This window comes from Lycium ferocissimum, chromosome 2 (genome assembly GCF_029784015.1).
Source record: "Lycium ferocissimum isolate CSIRO_LF1 chromosome 2, AGI_CSIRO_Lferr_CH_V1, whole genome shotgun sequence".
Classification (NCBI taxonomy): Eukaryota; Viridiplantae; Streptophyta; class Magnoliopsida; order Solanales; family Solanaceae; genus Lycium; species Lycium ferocissimum.
The window spans coordinates 51,248,539-51,271,196 of NC_081343.1; the positions used below are offsets into that span (position 1 = coordinate 51,248,539).

The 22,658-nt window shown below is 35.9% G+C and overlaps 1 protein-coding gene across 1 annotated transcript in view; it reads right to left on the reverse strand.

Moving 5' to 3' along the window:
* LOC132047708 (uncharacterized) overlaps positions 1-22,379 on the reverse strand; it is a 33,284-nt gene extending 10,905 nt beyond the window's left edge. Inside the window, exons 1-24 of the mRNA XM_059438714.1 lie at positions 22,204-22,379; positions 20,591-20,762; positions 19,953-20,024; positions 19,753-19,821; positions 19,602-19,673; positions 19,356-19,427; positions 19,158-19,229; positions 19,000-19,071; positions 18,846-18,917; positions 18,679-18,750; positions 18,510-18,581; positions 17,780-17,851; positions 17,571-17,636; positions 17,262-17,354; positions 17,120-17,167; positions 16,945-16,988; positions 15,996-16,384; positions 9,002-9,197; positions 7,654-7,797; positions 7,347-7,465; positions 7,056-7,266; positions 6,722-6,959; positions 6,466-6,616; positions 5,974-6,332 (exon numbers count right to left, since the gene is read on the reverse strand). Of these exons, the coding sequence (XP_059294697.1) occupies positions 5,974-6,332; positions 6,466-6,616; positions 6,722-6,959; positions 7,056-7,266; positions 7,347-7,465; positions 7,654-7,797; positions 9,002-9,197; positions 15,996-16,384; positions 16,945-16,988; positions 17,120-17,167; positions 17,262-17,354; positions 17,571-17,636; positions 17,780-17,851; positions 18,510-18,581; positions 18,679-18,750; positions 18,846-18,917; positions 19,000-19,071; positions 19,158-19,229; positions 19,356-19,427; positions 19,602-19,673; positions 19,753-19,821; positions 19,953-20,024; positions 20,591-20,762; positions 22,204-22,303 (3,047 nt within the window). The 5' untranslated portion in view covers positions 22,304-22,379. The remainder of the gene's footprint in view (positions 1-5,973; positions 6,333-6,465; positions 6,617-6,721; positions 6,960-7,055; positions 7,267-7,346; positions 7,466-7,653; positions 7,798-9,001; positions 9,198-15,995; positions 16,385-16,944; positions 16,989-17,119; positions 17,168-17,261; positions 17,355-17,570; positions 17,637-17,779; positions 17,852-18,509; positions 18,582-18,678; positions 18,751-18,845; positions 18,918-18,999; positions 19,072-19,157; positions 19,230-19,355; positions 19,428-19,601; positions 19,674-19,752; positions 19,822-19,952; positions 20,025-20,590; positions 20,763-22,203) is intronic.
* Positions 22,380-22,658: the final 279 nt, after the last annotated feature.

The window sequence follows — 22,658 nt, forward strand, 5'->3', positions numbered from 1 at the left end:
TAACTATAGTCTATACATAACAAGCTGTCTGTTTCATAGAAATTTCTAATGGGAAAAATGAAACTTTAGAGAACAGTCAGAGACACGTGGGCCACTGGCGATAGCCACTTGGTATTTTAATACTTGATGACTTATCTTACTCTCATCCTAATTTATGTGCCTCTATTGGATGAGATGCAGACATTCAGAATAAAATGTTAATTTGGTTTTAGATAGTATATTATAAATAGTACTCCGTATAATAGAAAATTGTGGAACTTATAATTAAAAAGGTGATAGGAAAAATATACATCAGAATTCCAATTTTTATTAGTCAAAAATAAATTTAAATTCTTGATATATTTAACTGTTATATGAATAGGACAACTAATAAGACAATACTTTTTTTATTTAATTTTCTATCCGATGTCCGGTATCCGCATTTAACCCAAACTATATCCAAATTCACGCCGCGTAGGGTCCTATTGGGGGGAAAGCGCTCCCTGCCAAGTATTTTTTCATATTCAGGGCTAGAATCCGAGACCTCTGGTTAAGGAAAAAGCAGCCTCATGTGCTGCACCACATCTTTTGTTGGTTAATAGGACAATTGTTGATATTCTTAATATATGTGGATTGGTGACAACGTAAGTAATTTTCGGACGATCCAGACAATGAACATCATCATATGAATAGGACAACTAATAAAACACCAAAAACAAGCACCACATCCCAATCTTGTCGCAGCATCTTTCATTTGATTCAGTATAAGTGGTCTTGTGGCTCTTTTGAGTAACTTTTAGTCTAACATGCATTAGGGATTTATTTATTTGCCTTTGAAAAAGATCAACATTTTTATTACTTAACAGATCTAACTCTTTATTATCAATTTCAATACTTGTATCTAAATATGTAATTGTTTATTTATAAATAAGTATAACACTTAAAACCATTTTTCAGCACTCAAAATTTTTCATCTATCTACAATCAATTAACCCAAACAAGACCATGATTTGCCTTTTTTATAAATGTGGATATAATATGTTTGTATATTTAGATACTACAAAAAAAGCTACACTATCCCTTAATTTCAAAGAAGAGAAATGAAAAAAAGATAATTATTGAGTTCGAGGAAAAGTGTTATTGCCTAAGGTCGTTTGACTAGAATGTTCTGTGGAAAATTATATGAGAATTTTTAAATGGCAATTTTATTGTGAAACTAGAATAGAAAATAAAGAAAGATAGCGAGTCTACAAGAGTAGTAATTATATGAGTAGTTGTTTTATGAATATATTGATTTCAGTTTCCATCTAATTAAACTTTGGCATTTGGGAGTAACATTATCTTAGCAATTTCAATCTTAGCCAAAATGTTATGCTTTTCCTCTAAATGTACGAATATGCATGAATATGAAATTCTGTGCGGCAAATTGTAATTTTGTTGGTATGTCATTATCAGTTTCAAACATTGTTTTCCAATCATCCAAATCCTTGTTCGGTAATCCTAAATTTTTCTTTCTGTATAATAATCTTATAAGTGCATTGAATTTCCCCATAGTTGTCTACCAGTCTAGCCGTCTAGGTGTGAAAACAAATTTTCCAAAATGATGTGGAAACGAAAGAATATTTGATTCCATTATCCATGAAAAGAATTTTTAAAACTATGCCCCTTTGCTCAACAAGTGATTTGAATACTGACGTTGCCTTTTAGAAATAAAATTATGTTGATTTAGAATATGTATATACGTAAATGTTGCCTTGACAAGCACTTGTTAGGAAGGTATGTGGCCAAACTCAACCAATTTGTTTCTGAAATCTTATTATATAGTTTTATTTGACTTTTAACTACAATTTTATTTTTTGTCTGAAATGATAAAAATACAAATAATTGAACTATCCATACCAACATTGGCTTAACTATATGAAATTATTGTGAAGGCCTCTGCAGGTTTTGGAAATTGACATACTTTGGAAATTTTTCTTACGCTGAAATCTGAATACGACTAATATCATAAATCATGTCATGAAAGTGACATAGTTTGGTTGCGTAGGAAAATCCCTGTCGATAATAATACTATGCATTAATAATGACGATATTTTCAGCTTTGTGGACACTTCATTCGTAAAGGTCTTCTCACTAATAAATATTGAAATATGGCAATGACAAGTTAGTAATTATAGGATATGGACATTTTATTTTCTATCAATGTAATGGGTGAGATACTGAGATGGGACGGTATAGGTTTACAATTACTACTAGAGAATATCATTAAATATAGACTTAATGCATATGTGGCCCCTTAAACTTGCATTAAGCCTTAAATGTGCCTTACCTAACATAAATTCAAGTAGTCAGATAGTGAACCAAATCATTGGACACGACTTATGGAGTACCTGGATCCAATTTATAAAAGGAGATAATAAACAAAAGCAGGACAGCACTCATATTCTCATACTTCAGAATTCAGATAATGATTTCACCATAATTATTTATGAATTAAAGGATGAGACCATTTTTAAAATAGGATGATGAGACCATTTTTAAAGTAGGATGATTACAGTTAGTCTCATCATTATTTAAACCTCATATAAAAGTCAAAAAAAAAAAACAAATAGTCTATTATTGACTTCGAAGCAATAAAATTTAGGTTAGGCACTAAGCCACGATCGACACCTTTTCGATAGAATATTCCAAATTGGTAACCAACTAACCCCCAACATCAGCACTTACTTTTTTTTCTTTTAAGAAATGGGTAGCCAGAAAATTACATAAATGAGATATTATAATGGGTGGTATTAACCGGCGCTTCGCGCGCTCCTTTTTTTTTTTTTTTTTTTTTTTTTCTTTTTTCTTTTAAGACATTCTGTTGATGTATAGAAGAGATAAAACTTTTGTACTACTAAAAATAATTTAACAAAGAAACAATTTGCATAAGGAAAAATAAAAAGTAAAAAGTATTGAGGGAAAATATATATGGAAAAAATAAAAGAAAAAAGCAACTCCAAATAGATAAAGCATTGCATGCCTTATGCATCAAGTTCTCGAAGAACCAACTCGGATTGAGAAGTTAACATTTATTTCAAAGGGAAAAGATTATATAGGTAAGATTCCTTGTTTTCTTTCCTATTTAAATGTTGTTCTTAAATAATACTATTAATCATGCAACAAGATTATGTAGATACAGATTTATAAGTATTTCTCATTAGTTAATGTCTTTGACAGGAATTTGATAAATTATCAATTCTTTTTTTTTTTTTAATAAATGGACAAATAATGAGTAAATTGCATTAAATGTTTATATGTGCTTCGAATTCATACTAAAAAGTCTCATTAGACTCATATTTTTCTATTTCATTTCCTCTTTGCAGAGAGAAAAGTATATAAGAGGCAAATCAAAATACTTTATATGTATTTAGTTAATTACATGAACATATTAATATTAATAATTAGAAGTCTGACCATGCGTGATTAATCTATTCTGGCTATATATGCAAAACAATGCATAAAGATATACAAAGTTATAAGTAGATCAATCATGGATGAAGGCATTGGTTTCTAGTGAGAAACGTTAAGAAAATTCTCAGAAAATCATTTTAATCGGAGGGAGCGTTGAGCGTGGGTTCTGCTTGGTTCCAAAGAACCTCTCATGATTGAGGAATCTTTGATCAGATTTAAATTTCAAGTTGAAAAATTTAGAGATTTGGGTATTCTAACATTTGATAACGTGAATTACAAAAAGAAGAAACAAACGATCAGTGAAGAAAGGGAACAAAACAGTGTATAACCCCGGTATTTCTGTTGTTGAAGCGTTTACAGAGAAATCATCAAAATCAACGATGAACAGACCAAATTTGCACTATTGCCATAACTAAAATATTTTTAAGTGACAAGGTTAATCAATCAGTAATCATGAATGGGGAGAGTAATTATGAATGGGGAGAAATTGATTGCTTCAGAAACATTAGATGCCTTTGGAATTGTTGGCATATGGGAGAAAGAAGAAGAAACTAAAGGATGTGACTTTTGTTATATATATATATATATATATATATATATATATATATATATATATATATATATATATATATATATATATATATATATATATGTATGTGTGTGTGTGTACACATATATTTTAAAAAAAAGATCAGTTTATAAATACTTGTTGCGTAAAACTTCTAATGTCCATTAGGATATCTAGTTATAACGTGCGCATGAATTATTTTTTGGAAACTTTTCAAAAATACACAGCAAGAGTTCGGAACATTTCAATAGCTAGGCTATCAATCTCAAGTGATCGACCACATGGTACAACGCTTTTTATCACGGATTATCACTATGGTTACATCCAATCTTTGCCATTGTGAAAATAAAGCGATTGGTGTAACTATATTGGTGATACATTCTAGTACAATTTTAATTTTCGCGTTATTCCTCGGGCTAATAACTCACTAGCAAGAAATGAAATAAAATTAGTGTCTTTGGTGAAAAAGATTTCTTAACCCACTAGTTAGATATAGCGTTCGGAAACAGCCTAATCTACAAATCTAATTAAACACTTCTTATTATAGTGTCCATAACTAAATCTCTTACCATATCCATTGAAGTACATTCTTCATTCTTGTAATATTATACGTAACTCAACCCTTTTTGTAAAGGATTTTGAGGCCAAAACTGTATAAGCAAAAGACATCATGATCATATTCTCTAATAAATTAATAATGATTTCACATGCTTCATAAATTACTATATTAAAGGACAAGGGCAAAGCTTCTTAATAAGGACGTACGATCCTAGATTAATCTCGTCAATTACCCTTTATTAGAAGTTAAATAATCTTTCATTAACTTGGAGTTAGAAAGTCAATAAGCAATGACCTGTACTTATATTGGTACGTACAGAACGCCCCATCTTTGAAATAACGATTGATTTAATTAATTTCTTTAAGCAAATTGAGCGATGAAGTGATGTATGAAACGGGAAACTTTTGGAGTTAAATATTCAAAACAAATAAAAGTCAAATAGACTCACTTCAAGCAACAATAAGCAATAATGTGAGAGCTAGTTATAAAATCGTTAAGTTGTTCATCCATCGGCGCGATTTCATGAATTTTTTAAATGAATCCTCTGGTTCCAAAGATGAACAAGATAACAAATCTAACAAATAATGAAAATGCTTGGTGCACCAGTCAAATAAAAATTAAATTGCAAATCCATTCTCTCACACTAAAATAAAACTACACCAAATAATTTATGAGTTTACCAATAAGGATTCAAAGGAAAATAATCACCAGAAAGAACTCAACTTAGGTTGAACACAAGCTACGTAATTTTTTATCTTTTTTTTTCGAGCACAAGTAACGTCGTTATCTCTTTAAGGCAATTGATGCACCATCCTGAGAACTTACAATATAATTTGTCATTACTGCCGTTATCTTCTATACTTAATAAGTCCCTCTTGTGTGTGGAAAAGGATCCAAAGGAACAGACTAGATATTAAAGAATTCGATTTTTCATATGAGATGGAATATAATTTTAACTCACTACTGGAAAAGTGTGTTACTTACATAAATTAACTGTGTTATGACTCAAATAACACTTCTCCAGTTTCACCAAAAATGATGTTTATTTCTTCAGCATATGCACTGTCCTCTTTGCCATACAACAGACACAAATCGATGGATGAATCTTTTTTTTGTCTACAGAAGGACATATAGTCTGTATTTCAGGTGTAGCGCAACGAGGCAGAAATTTATACAACTTTGAAATCTAGCTAGGAGGTGCAAAAATGCAGAGCTGGAGAAATATAGCTCCTCGCACTTTTTATTGGGAGATTAATTTATGTACATTTTATAGAAATCTTACTCTCAAAAGAATTGAACAAATAGTTACAACAATCGTACCTCGATGAGGGGCTTTGAACCAATGCATTCCCTCACGAACCATAAGACACAGCTACACCGGCAAGAGATTAAATAAGAATACACAATAAAGTGTCAGTCAGATCTTGATTCTGGATTGTATTCACATAGATCAGAGGCAGTTTGGACGCTTGCTAACTGAGCTTGATTACTTGACGCGCTTTGATTAATTTGCCTCTCTCGTTGAAAATCCGCCAAGGCTTTAAATCTTAAATCATCAGTATACATACTTGCTTCTGGGATATCATCAGGGACATCTCTTTTTCCTTCAAGCATGCCTACAGCCTCAGACATTATAGGCCTGAGTGATGGCGTCGCACTAGTGCATAATAATGCTACTTTTATGGTCCTTTCTGCTTCTGCTTTGCTGAAGTGAGAACCCAATTTATCGTCAATGAGCTCCTCTATTTTTCCATTTTGTAGCAAGTGACAGGCCTACAATAAAGTTTTATAAGCTAGCAACTTCAAGAGTTCATAGTTAAAAAGTTAAAAGGACTCTCAATGTTAAAAATAGTACACTGGTCTGGCTTTCTTGAAGTGCATTAGCAAAAAGGTACAAGAAAGATACCCAATCTAAAAGACAAATGAAATCATCAGAAGGCGCATAGTTATTGTTGTTCTTGCCGCTAACAATTTCCAGGAGGACAATTCCGAAGCTGTACACATCTGCTTTGTAGGTCAAATAACCCCATAGCGCATACTCAGGTGCCATGTATCCTCTGCAGTTATTAACATACAATTATGTTACAAATTTTACCTAACCATACTGCTGATAAGATAAAGGCAATAAAGAAATCTAGTTTAGATTTTACATCAGAACTTACATTGTTCCAGCGACTTGAGTGCTAATATGGGTATTATCATCTCCAGTTAGTCTAGCTAGCCCGAAGTCCGAAATTTTGGGATTTAGATCTCTATCTAGCAGTACATTAGTAGCTTTAATGTCTCTGTGTACAATTCTAAGGCTTGATTCCTCATGAAGGTAAGCCAGACCTTTAGCAATCCCAACACAAATCTTGACCCTTGTCGGCCAATCAAGTATCAATTGACTTTTCTCTGAATCTAAAGTTGTCCATACTAAAATGTTAATGGGCATTTCATAGAGATCGAACTGGTAATAGTTTAGAAACTTTTCTTAAAAGAGAAGGTGTAACTTACTAAATAATGCGCGAGCAAGGCTATTGTTTTCCAAGTATTCATATACGAGCAGTAATTCAGTCCCTTCAATGCAGCAGCCATGCAGATTAACAAGATTCGGGTGCTGCAAACAAGAAATCATGCCAATCTCATTTAAAAATTCACGATTTCCCTGTCTTGATGAATGCGAGAGCTGCTTCACTGCAACCGAAGTACCATCAGATAGCCGACCCTACATCAAATATTTGGTCAGAGTTCACAAACAATAATGATAAAGAAGATACTACATTACTATTGTTACCAGAATAATACCTTGAAAACTGCGCCAAAACCACCTTCCCCTATCTTGTTAGAAGCATCAAAGTTATTAGTGGCAGCCTTTATTTGGTTTAAAGTATAAGAAACGGTCTGCGGCTCCATGCCCTCTAAATCTGTCATGGAAATATAGACTTTACTGGTTAATCATCTATTTACAATTCACAACTTCTGGATATGGAGTTTCGTTGATTATCATTTCATTACAATGTGCTCTTTCATATCAGTAAAGCATGGATCATCAGCCTAGTCACAAAATTTGCTGGTTAAAGTTACTTCTTTCTAACACTCGTTCAATGATCACCTGTTCTCTGTTTCTTTTTGCATTGCAGATAGCCTTTCCACCAAAGTGCGCTCATTACCAACAGGAAAATGCATGCAGGCACTACTCCAACAATAATATAAGCAGTAACACTCTTCTTATCTTCCTCTGAACAAGATCCAAAAGCTGCACAGAAATGAAGACAAGATTATTAGTGTATGCAGTTTTACGTGTAATAGCAAAATGAGATTGAATCAGTTAAGAGTCAACCAGTTGATTAGAAAGAACTTCAACACGCATATGTCATTCATGGGAAAATAATAGCAAAGTCAATATGTGTGCGCTCATCTAAATAGATTTCCTCCGTTTCTAAACCATCAGCTTACAAACAACATCAATATAAATGGTGAACTTTTCCCCCTTGACATTACTACTAAAAATATACAGCCTCCATCCCTTTTAGGCAGAGATAATGGCAAACACAACTGCTGTACTTAAACAGTTCTAATATTAGTATCGAACTTGTCTGCTGCAAGCCCGGAACTTGCAAGGACCAATTAACTTGGCTTTTGATTGTTCATTCAAATGAATAGCTAATAAGAAATATAGTGCGTGTATATAAAAGAGAGGCAATTAATTTCAGAATTCCAGGGAAGTAAAAGCTACACTCATCAAGAATTACGAGAGCTTGTAGCATCATAGATCAGTAACATACTAATACTTATAGTTGGTACAGAACCACAAGCAGATCAAGCCAGGTACAATTTTAATAGCTTAATTCAAAGAAACATTTCCAATAATAAATTAGGAATGCTATTGAAAATTTACTGTTTCAATCATTCAAGCAGGCTAATTTAAAGTTCACAGATTGGCTTTTGATGCTGATAATGTTTTACTTGTCTCAAGATAAATGTCGCAACTCTGAAGAAACCAAAGCAAATCAACTGTTCAGAGAAATACCCCACCAGCTATCTTTTGCAATTTCAGAAGCCAACTGGTGTTCAAATAGCACGGTGAAGAATGGCAAGAATCAGAATTCCCCACATATTGACATGGATCATCTTAGATAGCAGACCAATTATATTCTACAACGGAAGTTTATAAACATTGTCAACCTCACAAATAGCCTAACAGAGCATGTAATCATGCACTCCATTGCAGTATTTCTTGTAGAAGCAATTAAATTATCATGTATGAACCTGGTCATATGATATGTACGATCTCTAGAATATCTCTGTGGGACTTCAAAATGATACATGTCTTTTTGTGTTAGTTTTTTACAGAGGCATGCATAAATACACAATATACTTGAAGGAAACCGAAGTGATAAGTGTAATAGTAGATACACTATGATATTCCCCTTAAAATGATGAAGGTTGAGGAACCTTACTTGGTTTGAGTGAAATAGCAGATATTAGCGGACCGTAATGCCCTCTAGATGGAATTCTGGTAGTTCCTTTGCCAGCCCAGTAAAATCGGATCTCCAAAGTATTATCTGTGACACTGGTGTTAAAATGCCTAACCACGGGCCTTTGAACTCCATCAGCCTCATTCACAATATTGAAGTCTTTCCAAACTAATTTCTCCTGAAGTAGAAAGAATATTGTGTAGGTATCTTGTTGAAAGTCAGGGGAATCAATTCAGTGAGATGTTATAATATATTCAGATTAATAGTATACGATATTCTTCCAATTCAAACATCTCAGTATAAAGGAAAGATAAAATTTTGTATTTTAGTATTATAAACTTCTATATAAAGAGACTCTACTTTCTATTTATTGATCTAATACCTTCCATCTAACGCTTCCGGCCAGACAAAGTTTTTCATTTTTTTTAATTTTATTTTTATTTTTTTTAATAATTTTACAAGGCTTTTCTCTTTGCAGGTCCAGCAGCACCACTCCTTTCCTCTCTCTTCCAGGCTTCAGCCATCTTTTGGGCAGCACGTGCCAAATATCAACAGTCCTATTATTTGTCCAGCTAGCTGATGTGTCACCATGCAGACAGCACAATCTCGCTTCCTAGAGAGTGTTTCTATTGCGACTAGTACAGAAACATGTTTCTAGTCAACATCGGGTCAGAGTCATGTGAATATTAATCATCACCAAGTCAAATACTGTTGATTGCCAGCTATCCAATCAAGCTGGTGCGGTGCTTGCTTCTCATTAACCATCTAGTTAAGCTGGCAACATGAATGTCCTCAAATTCAATCGTAACTCCTACTCGATTTTGTCTGAGTAGCAACCTGTCACTTTTCACTTTTGATTTGCAAACTCGAGTTGCTTTATCACCTTGAGTTTGGAAGGCTCGTTGAAGGAGAATTAATGCAGTGATGTGTTAAAATATATTCTAGGTTAATGGTAGAGAGCATTTTTTCTTAGTCTGTAGGGGTAACTTCCCATATGTAATAATCCTTATTTCATTTAGGTTAGCTTACCATATTTATAATTGTCTGAACTTCTATATGTGGAGGCATCTTGTATGTCATCCTACAACCAAATCCAATACAAGTTCTCTTTTTCTTTCCTCTATTTTCACACATCTAACGTAGTTTAACACTATAGAAAGGTTCATGTTGGTTGCAGAAATGTTTTCCAATTTTTAGTCATGGAAGAGAAAATCTTCTTTATTTGTGGGGTAAAATCTTTCGAGCTTATAGATTCCGGTGATGGGTGGTTTACGCTAATCGAAAGGGGGAAGAGAATTTCTTCAAAAATCAAAATAGACGAGGAAAACTTTCGGAGAGTGTGTGAAACTCTGAAACAAGCTTCGAAACGACCAGGGAATTTCTATAGAAGATGGGGATGGAAATCTCAAGCCTATTATTACAGAGTTTTCGCAAACTTTAATAGCTACGGTCGTTTTATTCGTGTGGAATCATGGATGGGGGACAGGATGAATGCAGTGATCATCCCAGAAATTGTTCACAACTCGGGATGGGGAGATATTGCAGACAAAATCCTCAAATTCTTGGGTATGCAAGGTTCGATCAGGTTCAGACACATCAATAAACATCAGATGAACACGTATGTTGACACAGCGAGGTTATCTCATTGGCCGGAGATTTCAAAACCCATCTCTTCTCACACAAAGGAGAGCGAACAGGGGACAGAAGTTGAAAGCCACCAATTCCTGTCAAGATGTCTAGTCGGAACCTTCAATGATCCTTTCAACTACAGCCCGAACAATGAAGTGATTCAAAAATGGTTCTTGAACAGGTGGAAAATTTGTGCCGGCATGAGAGTTATTGCAATGGGCCACAATCAATTTCTTTTTGAATTGCCATCGAGACAGGAAGCAACTAGGGTTCATGCGGGAGATTGGTTCTGGAATGGTCGACGTTTATCTTTGGAGTGGTGGTCTCCAGTCACTGGTACGGAATTAGCAACCCAGAGGTCAGACCAAAAGTGGATCAAGGCATTCGGAATCCCAATCAACGGGTGGAAGTTCAACACTTTCAAATCCATTGGAGATATTTGTGGTGGATTTATAGATGTTGACGAAGATACAAAGCACCGGAGCCACTATACTTGGGCCAGAATCTGTGTTAAAAATTCGCTGGTGGAACTCCCAGATAAATTGGATCTTGATGTGGAAAACTGGAGATATGAGATTTCGATTTTGAAGGATGTAGTAGCCACCCCGAGGCCAAGCCGAGAATCTGGGATCAAAGCTAGGCTCAAAATCCAGATTCCAGTCAACAGGAGACCGGCGATGAAGATGGGGGATAAAGTTGATGGAAAGGTCAAGTCAGACCACGTGCGTGGACAGTTGGACAAAAACAGCTTTAATTCAAATTCAAAAATTTCTGGGCCCATGCCTAGCCGATTCAGTGATAGGGTTTCTTTTCCTTCTTTTCATCTCAAGCCCAATGAAGCCAGCTGCTCTACTTCTTTTAATGAAGAAGTGTTGGGCCAACCTGAAAACTATTCTTATTATAACAGAAGCCCAAAAAGAAAAGCCCACAATAAATCAAAGCCTAATTTTTTAAAGACACATCAGTGGAGTCCAACAGGGAAAACTCTAGAAAGGAGAGTGCTAGAAGATACGCTCCTCTCTCCAGAACAGTCCCAGCACAACAACAACACAATCATCTCTCTCCCACATGCAGAATTTTTGGAGACTATTTCAGAGGCAGATGACGAAGCAGATGAAGCAAAAGTGTTCATCAACAATCTCAGGTTTCTCTCTCAAAGATTGGATTGGCCAGAGGCGACCTCTTCTGCCTTGGTTTGTTCTGATACAGATTCTCACAACGAATCACTCCATCCCTATTGGCGCCAAAATGATCAACTGGAGACAATAATCCAAGAACCAAAATTAGTGGACACTTCAAAATGGTCAAAGCTAGTTATGGGGAAGGTATGCAAGGCCTTTGGGATCCATGCAAATGGGTTCAAACATGAAATTTTTGATTTAATCATGAGAATGGATGAAAATAGACAAGCTCAAGCACAAAGAAAGAGTTCAAATGACACGCCTATCAAGAAGAAACAGGGGAAGAAGAAAGGGGAGATTGAAGTCCAAAATCTAATATGTGGGATCAATTATGAAGGGAGCAACATGAAAAACAGGGGCAGGAACCACCAAAACTATTCCAGATGAAAGTGAAGATTTTAAGCTGGAACATCAGGGTCTTAACGAGATGGATAAAAGAAGTACCATCTCATCACTAGTAAAAAAATGGAAAGCAGACATTGTGTGTATCCAAGAAACCAAAATGGAAGGTTTGAGCACTAACTTGATACACCAAATCTGGGGGAATAGATGGGCTGATTGGCAAGAGCTGAAAGCCAGTGGCACCAGGGGATATCATAATTATGTGGGACAAAAGATTGTGGAAATGCATTGATTCCCATGAAGGATGCTTTTCTATTACTTGCTTTCTTAGAGAGCCTCACAGAGGATTTCAGATGGGGATTTACAGGAGTCTACGGTCCTCACACAAACATTGAGAGGGAGGAATTATGGCATGAATTGGGCGGAGTCAGAGGTCTATGGGCTGAAAATTGGGTTGTTGGAGGAGACTTCAATGTGTGTAGATATGTGACCGAAAGATTGAATTGCTCCAGAAGATCCAAGGCTATGAGGTGTTTCTCAGAGACAATTGAAGATCTTCAGCTTATAGATTTACCACTTCAGGGGCTCACACTTGGTCTAGAGGGATACTTTGCTACAAGCCTCCAGAATCGACAGATTCTTAGTCTCTTCAGAATGGAATGAAAGCTTCAAAGTCATCAAACAAATAGTGTTACCAAGAGTTATCTCTGACCACAATCCCTTACTGCTAGAGAATGGGGAATGGGATTCACCACCTTCTTACTTCAAATTTCAAAATATGTGGTTTCAACATGAAGGTTTCATTGACTTGATGAGAGGATGGTGGCAGAATTATACAGTCAGTGGCAGTCCAGACTTTGTGCTTACCCAGAAAATGAGGAACTTGAAGAAAGATCTTTCCAATTGGAACAAGGAAGTGTATGGCAGGTTTGAATCTAAAAGAAGCAAGGCCCTAGAGGAACTGACTCTCCTAGAACAGGCAACAGAGACCAGGCTCCCAACTCAGGCAGAAAAGCAGAAGTTCACAAATTTGAAACTTGAGTTGGAACAATTAGCCAAAGTTGAAGAAATTTCTTGGAGGCAGAAATCAAGATGTTTATGGTTGAAAGAGGGGGACAGGAATACCAAATATTTTCAGTCTTTGGCCAATTCACATAGGAGATACAACTCAATTGATAAGCTCATAATTGACAATGTTATTTCAGAAGACAAAGACCTGATCAAGGGGGAAATTCTGAACTATTATCAAAATCTCTTCACAGAAACTGAAGATTGGAGGCCAACCTCCAACTTTGAGGGAGTGGCCAGTTTATCAGTGGAAGACAGTGAGGGGCTAGAAGTGGCTTTTGGGGAAGAAGAAGTTTACGCAATCATCCAATCTTGTGCACCTGATAAAGCCCCTGGATCAGATGGTTTTACAATGGCTTTCTTCCAAAAGTCATGGGAGTTCATAAAACAAGACTTCATGGGGGCAATGAACCACTTTCACCAACATTGCTATATGGTGAGATCCTGTAATGCCACTTTCATTTCCCTGATCCCTAAGAAGTCAGGGGGCAATGGAAATGAGAGACTTTAGACCGATAAGTCTCATTGGAAGTGTTTATAAGATAGTGGCCAAACTCTTAGCTGAAAGGTTGAAGAAAGTAATTGGTAAACTGGTCTCTAGTCATCAAAATGCATTCATCAAAGGAAGACAGATAACGGATGCATCCTTAATTGCTAATGAGGTTCTAGATTGGAGAATGAAATCAGGAGCCCCTGGAATCATGTGTGTAAGCTTGACTTAGAAAAGGCTTTTGACAAGTTAAATTGGTCTTACCTAATCTCTCTCATGAAGAGAATGGGTTTTGGGGCCAAATGGCTTAAATGGATGTATTGTATGACCACAGTTAAATACTCTATCTTGATAAATAGAGGACCAGTGGGGTTTTTCTCTCCACAAAAAGGAATTAGACAAGGGGACCCTCTCTCCCCTTTTTTGTTCATCTTGGCTATGGAAGGACTAAGCAAGATGCTGGAAAAGGCAAGACAGTTGCAATGGATTCAGGGATTTAGTGTGGGCTCAAACTCAGGAAACATTTTGACAATATCCCACTTACTCTATGCTGATGACACGTTAGTTTTTTGTGATGCAGACAAGTCCCAAGTTCTATACCTGAATCTTACTCTGAAGCTTTTTGAAGCTTTATCAGGATTACACATCAATATGTTGAAGAGTATTATCTATCCTGTCAATGATGCTAACAACACAGAGGAGCTGGCAGAAATCCTGGGATGCAACATTGGATCACTTCCTAGCACTTATTTGGGCCTCCCCCTGGGTGCCAAGTTCAAGTGTTGTGATATTTGGAATGGGGTGGTGGAGAAATTTGAGAAGAGACTGTCCACTTGGCAACTCCAATACCTATCTTTGGGTGGAAGACTCACTTTGATCAGCAGTGTTCTTGACAGTATTCCAACATATTTTATGTCCCTTTTTCCCATCCCAAAGAAGGTGCTAGAAAGGCTGGATAAGATCAGGAGAAACTTCTTATGGGAAGGAAACAGCAGCACTCATAAGGTCCATCTGATAAAATGGGACAAAGTTTTGCTCCCAAAATGCAATGGGGGTCTTGGGGTCAAAGAGCAATCCATAACAAATCTCTACTTATGAAATGGTTATGGAGATTTGGTTCTGAAAATGGTAGCCTCTGGAAAGATGTGGTCATAGCAAAACATGGAAAGAAAGACAACTGGAGCTCTAACACTGTGAATCTACCCTATGGAGTTGGTCCTTGGAAATTTATCAGTAAGCTAGGCTCTGAATTTTCTCATGGAATACACTTCAAACCCGGGGCTGGTGAGTATATCAAGTTTTGGAAAGATAGATGGCTTACTCTCATGGTGGATTATCCCAATATCTTTAACATAGCTATGGATAAGGACTCCACAATTGCTCAAAACAGGACTAATAACCATTGGGATGTGCATTTCAGAAGGTTTGTGCAAGACTGGGAACTTGGGAGTTTGATGGAAATGTTGGCAAAGGTGGAAGCTCACAATAATGATGAAAGTGAAGCAGACAGGCTCAGGTGGGGAAGCAAAGGCATTTTCACAGTGAAAGAATGCTATAGACAACTCTGCTCACAAAGTCAAGTACCTGATAGATGGCCATGGAAGCTAGTATGGAAGACCAATCTGCCTATGAGGATCAAATGCTTCAGTTGGATTACACTAAACAATGCTTGTCTTACTTTAGACAATCTAAATAGGAGAGGATTAGAGTTGGACAACACCAGATGCTTTTTTTGCAACACAACTCCAGAGACAGTCGACCACCTTTTTCTTCAGTGCCCAGTAGCATATGACCTCTGGAACATGTTCTTGTGTTTTTTCAGTTTAAGTTGGGTGATGCCGCAAAGATTAAGGGAAGCTCAAATTTCTTGGAGTCTTCAGTTAGTTGATAAGACCATCAGAAAGATCTGGAATATGATTCCTGCTGTAATTTTTTGGTGTATTTGGATCGAGAGGAATAGAAGATGTTTTGATGGTTCCTCAACTACCACTCCCATTCATGCACTTAAAGCGAAATGTCTAGTAAACCTTTATTGCTGGACAATGTTGTCCCCAGTGACTAGTACAGATCAGTTTTTGGATTTTATTAGCACCCTAGTTTTAGAGGGAGCCAATGTATAGGGGCTTATAATTCTCTTTTGCTTTTGTCTATCTGTAATTAGCCCCTATGCATCTGCTTGATGCCTTTTCTCAATGAAACAACTTACTTCATCAAAAAAAAAAAAAAGAAAGGTTTTTTCTAAAAAAAAAAAAAAAAAAATACCAACCTGGATGTATATATCAAACACACGCCTTCCAAGACTGGTATAGGTGCTATCATTTGTAAAAGCTATCTCAGCAAAGTGCAAGCTGACATTGTAACTCCCATTTGCCAAGCAATAACGGATGTAAGTGAGTGAGAGGGGAGACATCCGTGCATTATTGTATAATTCAGAGAGGCCTTTTGATGGTGTACTTTCAATAAAACGTGCATTTTGATCATTATTATCATCCATAAAGTCCCCAGTGCTACTCAATCCCCAATAATTGGTGTAAGTACTGAAAAATCTAGCAGAACCACCATCAACTCCTGCATCTCCTTCATAATCAACTTCTCTATCGCTCTCCTTTACAGTAAAATCATTTCCACCACTATTAACATGCAACGAACACCCATCTGCCAAGGAAAATAATAGAATTAGATGCTCAAAACATTTGTCACAAGTCGGAAAACGACCTAACAGAAAATATTTCCAATGATTAGGTTGTGAATACTCAAATCACCTAAAAACTGTAGATACACGACTTTAGGAGTCCGTTTGGATTGGCTTATAAGTTGTTGAAAACAGCTTATAAGCTATTTTCAGCTTTTTTGAGTGTTTGGCTGGCCAACTTAAAGTCATTTTGTGCTTAAAATAAGCCCAAAAAAATAATTGGGCCTGTTTGGCTTAGCTTATCTAAAGCAGCTTATAAGCTGTTTTCAGCTTATAAGCTGCTTTTTTTAAGCCCATCCAAACAGGCTCTAGGACTGAAACCAACCTTAAATGTCTCTGCGTTTAATATCAAAAAAGAAACTACTTTGCTACAGTCTCTTGCATAGTTGAGCAATTTTGCTATTCGAGTGAAGAAGAGGAAGGCCAAGTGGCTAAAGATATATTGTCAGATTCTTGCTACTGTTGGATTTCATATTCCATATGAAATTGAACAACTTTCCAGAGAAGTAAAGAACATACTTACACCGAGGACAAGTGAAATCCTTTGTACATGGAAGAATTCTCTTTCTGTAGAAGTTAAAGCACAAAAGCAGTTAGACTCAACTCTGAATCAGATAGGAAAGCAACCACTTCTAAAGCTCAGTTTCATCAGAAATCAGAATTTTAAGTTTTCAGAATAATAAGGAGAATCATCTTACAAGGAGCTTACTGCTGCAGAGCTCTTGTACAAGTTCAAATACAGATTCCTGTAGAAGGAATAATTATCAGAACCAAAGATGCTTATGATTATCCAATAAATAACTTGAGAGCATGAATTAACAAAAATGGACCTTTCCTTACATGTTTTGCTGACAAGCATTTTGGTCAGGTCCTTGCCAGGTAAAATTATTGTAGGAAAGATCACTGCATGCAACGGATGTTGTTAGATGGCTTCTTCCCGATTATGAACCAGGCAGTTGTGAGATTCACATGAAGACAAAAATGTGGAAAAAATAATGCCAACATGAACGAGTCAAAATTCTTTTCGCATGCCACGGCACGATCACTATGTTTATGAATAAAAACTGTGACATGTTCCGCAAGGACTGAGCCCATCATACACCAGCAGAGATTGTTATGAAATTAAAATATTAATAAATGTACACTTACACATTTATTCCATTCTTCAGTATTGAGTCTGGTATATCTCCACTGAACATGTTGCCAGTAAGAAACCTATGCAGAGAACATCAAGCAGTTAGGCAAGAGCAAATCTGGAAGTACAAGAGTGTGTTATACACTTCATACTCTAATTTTCTTATAGAAACATAAAAAGGACGTCACTTTTGAGAGAATCCACTCTTTGTAATTCAACTTACACAAACTTTAGCATACTTCTAGAACTAAAATTGTTTGGGATTTCTCCAACTAACTTGTTGAAGGTAACGTCTCTGCAGAAAATTAAACAGAAAATCATGATTATAAAGTACTTATCAGAAGGAGGAAATAAAGATATGAATCTGTGCCCACAAACTCTTACAACTGCCACATGTATATTGTAGGAGCAAAATATGTAAGAGTCAACTCTATATGTTAGACTAGAGAATGTACTGGAGAGATACAAGAAGTGGAAGGATGAGACGTTTAATGAAAAGCAAAGAGCAGCATAAAACCTCTTGATATCAGGGTGTCATATATTAATTAAGAAGCAGCTGCCTTGTTTCCCTATCAGCCTCAATTATCTTTAAGAACTCGAAATGCTAAACATTTTCAAGTCACACAGAGCAAACTAGCTGTGATAAATTTCAACCTTCCATATAAAGAAATTAAAAGGGGCTTTATATTTCCAATGATTTCCCAATTATTTTTGACTGGAGAATGTAGTGTTAACTGAAAGAGGAACCAATAAAGGACAGTAAATAGTGTGACCTCAGAGCATCCAATGGTTACAGACAGCGGGGGAAGACAGGAAACCATGTAAAAGCTTTCTCTCAATTTGATACCATGTATTTTTAATGCAGCTGAAGAAGTTTGAATATGGCAGAAAAATAATTACGTGTCGCATACCACCAAAATTTCATTTTGCCAAACAGTAAGTCCATAACTTACAATGTTCGCAGCTCCTTCATCGCCCAAATATATACAGGAAGCTCTCCCGAAAGGCTGCAGTTTCGCAATACCCTGTATCCATTTTTAATTAGCTTAACGAAAGATAGGATGCTTAATAGCACACTCTAACTGTACAATGGTTTCCACATATCGGTATAATTTGACCTACAACGTTTGAATGCCCACGATATCACTCAGTGAAGGAAATGTCTGAGCTGGTCCACCTATGTCACTGATCCTCCTGTATTTTGACCATGAGAGAACCAGCAGAGAGTAAATGCTCTACAAGAACCTAATGAAAAATAGCTAAGTAATGTCAAAAAGTTCTATACTTACAAATCTGTTAACTTATTCAGAAGAGATATGTTTGATGGAATGGGACCCTCTAGTCCGGTGGCATGCATCTCCCTTCATATATCGTCAAGAAAAAGTTTAGAAACTCTGCCAATTTTCTTTTTTGAAATTCGGGAGGTATTTCCAAAGATCTTACAGTTTGGTAAGTTGTTTCCAGTTCTGTATGAAATCTGGAATCTGTCCACTGAAATTGTTATCATTTATCCTACTGTTTAGAAAAATTATACTGTGAGATATTCTATTCCGCGAAAAATATAGGAGCTAAAAGAATCTGGGCTAGAATGTATGTCTTACAAATCTGTTAAATTTACGAGTTCAGAAAATGAAGTTGGCACCTCTCCCACCAATTGGTTGGAGGATAAAAACCTGAAATTAGAAAAAGGAATAATCACCCACTCATCTATGCATCAATCATTCACGTGCCAAATGCCAATTATTCTTCAGTAGGAGAAGATAACAAAGTGGATGAGAAAAGAGAGGTCTAGGTCTTACAGAGTTTGCAAGTAGATCAGTTTCCCTAGTTCAGAAGGAACATTGCCTGAAAACTGGTTCCCCTCGAGATTCCTGATTGAAAAAAGTTCAATCACCAAAATTATATTTGGGAAACATGACCACTACACTTCTTTTGCTATATATACCAATAATATAATAAAATTTTATGGTCTTCATCTAGTTAAGAGAATCCAATATCCAGACCGATATCACAGAAGTAAGTTCGACTAGAAATTCGATACATACAGGTACAAAAGGCTGCTGATGTTTCCCAACTCCTTTGGGATTTCCCCGGACAACCGATTTACAAGAACAGAGCTGGATCAAAAAGTATGCAATTACAATTTGCAAGTGAAGACATGACAAAACTGATCAACCGGAAAGAAACTGGTATTACATGTTAATCAGCTGTGTCGTGGCCCATTCAACTGGTATGCTACCACTGAGATAGTTGTATGCAAAATCACTATAAACGGGGCAAGATAGAAAAAGGAAAAAGATTGAGTGAGTGATGTTGATATTGGCATGAAAAAAAAAAGGCTAGTGAAATCAATTAGGAAAAGTTCAATTGTGAAAATGGTCGAGAGTAGCTCTTACATTTCTCGGATGTAGGGAAGCTTTACCAACTCAGGTGGGAGTTCTCCTGGAAGATTTAAACCCTTTAATGCACTGCATAAGTGAAAATAATATACAGACATCAATTATGGAACCAATTGCAATGAAATAAAAAAAGATGTGGACGTACACAAATGAAGAGAAGTACAGAATGACTGCTTGTGATAAAAGAAATCAGATAATAAGTGGTATATTTAGTCAATTTTAGAAAGAAGAGTTAGTATGAAGTCACTAGAAGGAAACTTCTGTTTTGATATGGATTTTCCAGAACCCGATAAAAGCATAGCCTATAATGTTTCTCTTTACAAGCTCCAGGAAAACATTAGTTTGAATAAACCTTTTAAGTAACCATATATATTGGTCAGGGGGAAAGTTAAGTTCATGAAAATCTGAAACCTCCTCACTGCAAAATTCCTTGAATTTGTTCATTCAATCTTATTTCTGACAAACATCAAGTGGGATTGTCCCCAAGCTGGCTCTGGGGTAACACTGATAATCACGTAGATATTGGTCACACTCTATCACTATTGTAGCACTAGAAATAAAGCATGCATGACAAACTAGAAGGTTAGAAACAATTTTATCAATCTTGATTTAGTAATAAGGCATAAATGCCTCACATTTTTGTGATGTGGTAGACTTCACTTCCATTTTCACGATCACATTCAACAATATTCTCAGACCATCCACGTGGCTTAACTGTGACCTTAACCTCTTCAATTCTGCATGTATCTGCATCGAAACTCAAATATGTAGCACCCATTGTTTTGGCGATTTGTTGGAGGACATCCACTGAAAAACAATCAGTAAAGTTCAAATCAACTATTATAGATTGCACTATGCAGTCCTACCCAAGGTACTGGAGTATTTGACAACTACAACTGATAATAACCAAGAAGTTCATCAGCTAAAAACCTAAATTTCATTTGAGGAAGTTCAGAAAAATTGATTTCTATGTAGTGCTTCCATCAAATTGAAAAGAACTATATAAACTACTGAACACTTTCTATCTGTAAAGAAAGCAGAAAGATTCAAGATTAGGCTGCTCAAAAGAATGTTTCATCCCTTAATCTGACACCTAGATGCCATGATTGTGAACTAATAAGCGTTCTCTGACAATTAACACCTATAAAAGGGACCTAGATGCACTCCATCAGAAGAACTACTGAGATACACCAAGTCTATCAAGAGAATATCGACGTGTAGTACACTTCACGCAAAAGTAATCATATAAGAAAGAATTATCCACTTCATGCACTTGATGCTAGTAAAGGGCTTATGAGGAGACTTGCCATTTATATAATGGTATTGTCAGAGCCAACTTGCATACACCTCGGCTATTCCACCAGGTACCTGACACTCCCACCAGTTCAGTGTGCCGAATAAATTTAATTCTCTGGATATCAACTTTTACTTGTAGTTCTAGGATAGAAATGACTTATAAAATAATGCAACTCTAGATATAGAGTATAAGTGCTCAGCCTTAGAGGGGGCTTTACACACTATCTTCACTAGAAGTTTGCACCGAACCTGATTTCTATCAAATTATTCGATCAGACTATACCCAAGCCATGGCCATGATACTACCTTAAAATGCCTAATAACGCTACTACAAACCATTTGGGCTAGTACAGTCTACATTTGATAATACATGAAGACACTGGAGAAACTGCAGCCTTATATTAACATCAAGAGAAATTGCAGGCTTAAAACATTATTCCACCGAAAAAAGTGACTTACAGAACTACAAAATTGAATAAATTTGGACAATAAGACCAAACTTTCAGCAATGAAAGGAAAAGCATAATAAAGTTTCATTTTTAGTCTTTCTAGATATTAGCAAAATTCAAGAAATAATACAATTATGAACTGACCCAAAGTCAAAGCCAAACTTCCATGGCAAAACAAGCAAATAAAAATATCTCCTAGATTGGAATATCCCAACCACTAGACTTGGCACTAATTTCAGGAATTTAGTAACTAACTTTAATAATCCATGATTTATCTATTTGAAAACAGTAAAGATCACACCTTTTCACTATAAATTCACTAAATTGAAGTAATTCCACCCATTTCTTGTCTTCTTTAAACTCAAAACTCCTCATCCTCTTGAAATTATAATAGAAAGATAGCTGCACCCAAGAATTATAGTATTTCTTAATCTGCTACAGTACCCCCCACCCCTAGAGTCCAAAAATATCCATTAAAGCAAGAGAAAAGAGCAGCAGCATACCTTCTTCTTGAGGCACTTTGCACTCTGCAAATATCAAGAACAAGAAGCAGCACTGTAATCTCAGAATCCAAATTGTTGTGCTCTTTCCATATGGGTACATTTTTTATTTTATTTTTCAAGATTCAAAAATGTGTAACAAAGAAAAGCCAAAAAGTGCAACTTCACTAGGATGAATATATGTAAAGAGCAAAAAGAAAGTGCGGTTAAAGTTGGGAATGATTGGAGCAGGCAACTATAGTACTCATCCGTTTGTTCAGACAAAGCAGACGTTATATTTTATTCTTTTTTTTAAAAAAGAAAAATGGTTGACAGGGAACTTTGGAGGCATGCATATGTTTCTTTTTATATAGTGCCATTATCCTACTTTAATTCTAGTTATAAATTTCCTAGAATGGTCTAAGAACCTCCTCGAGCTTTGATTTTTTCATATTAGGGCCCCGTTTGGACATAGTTTG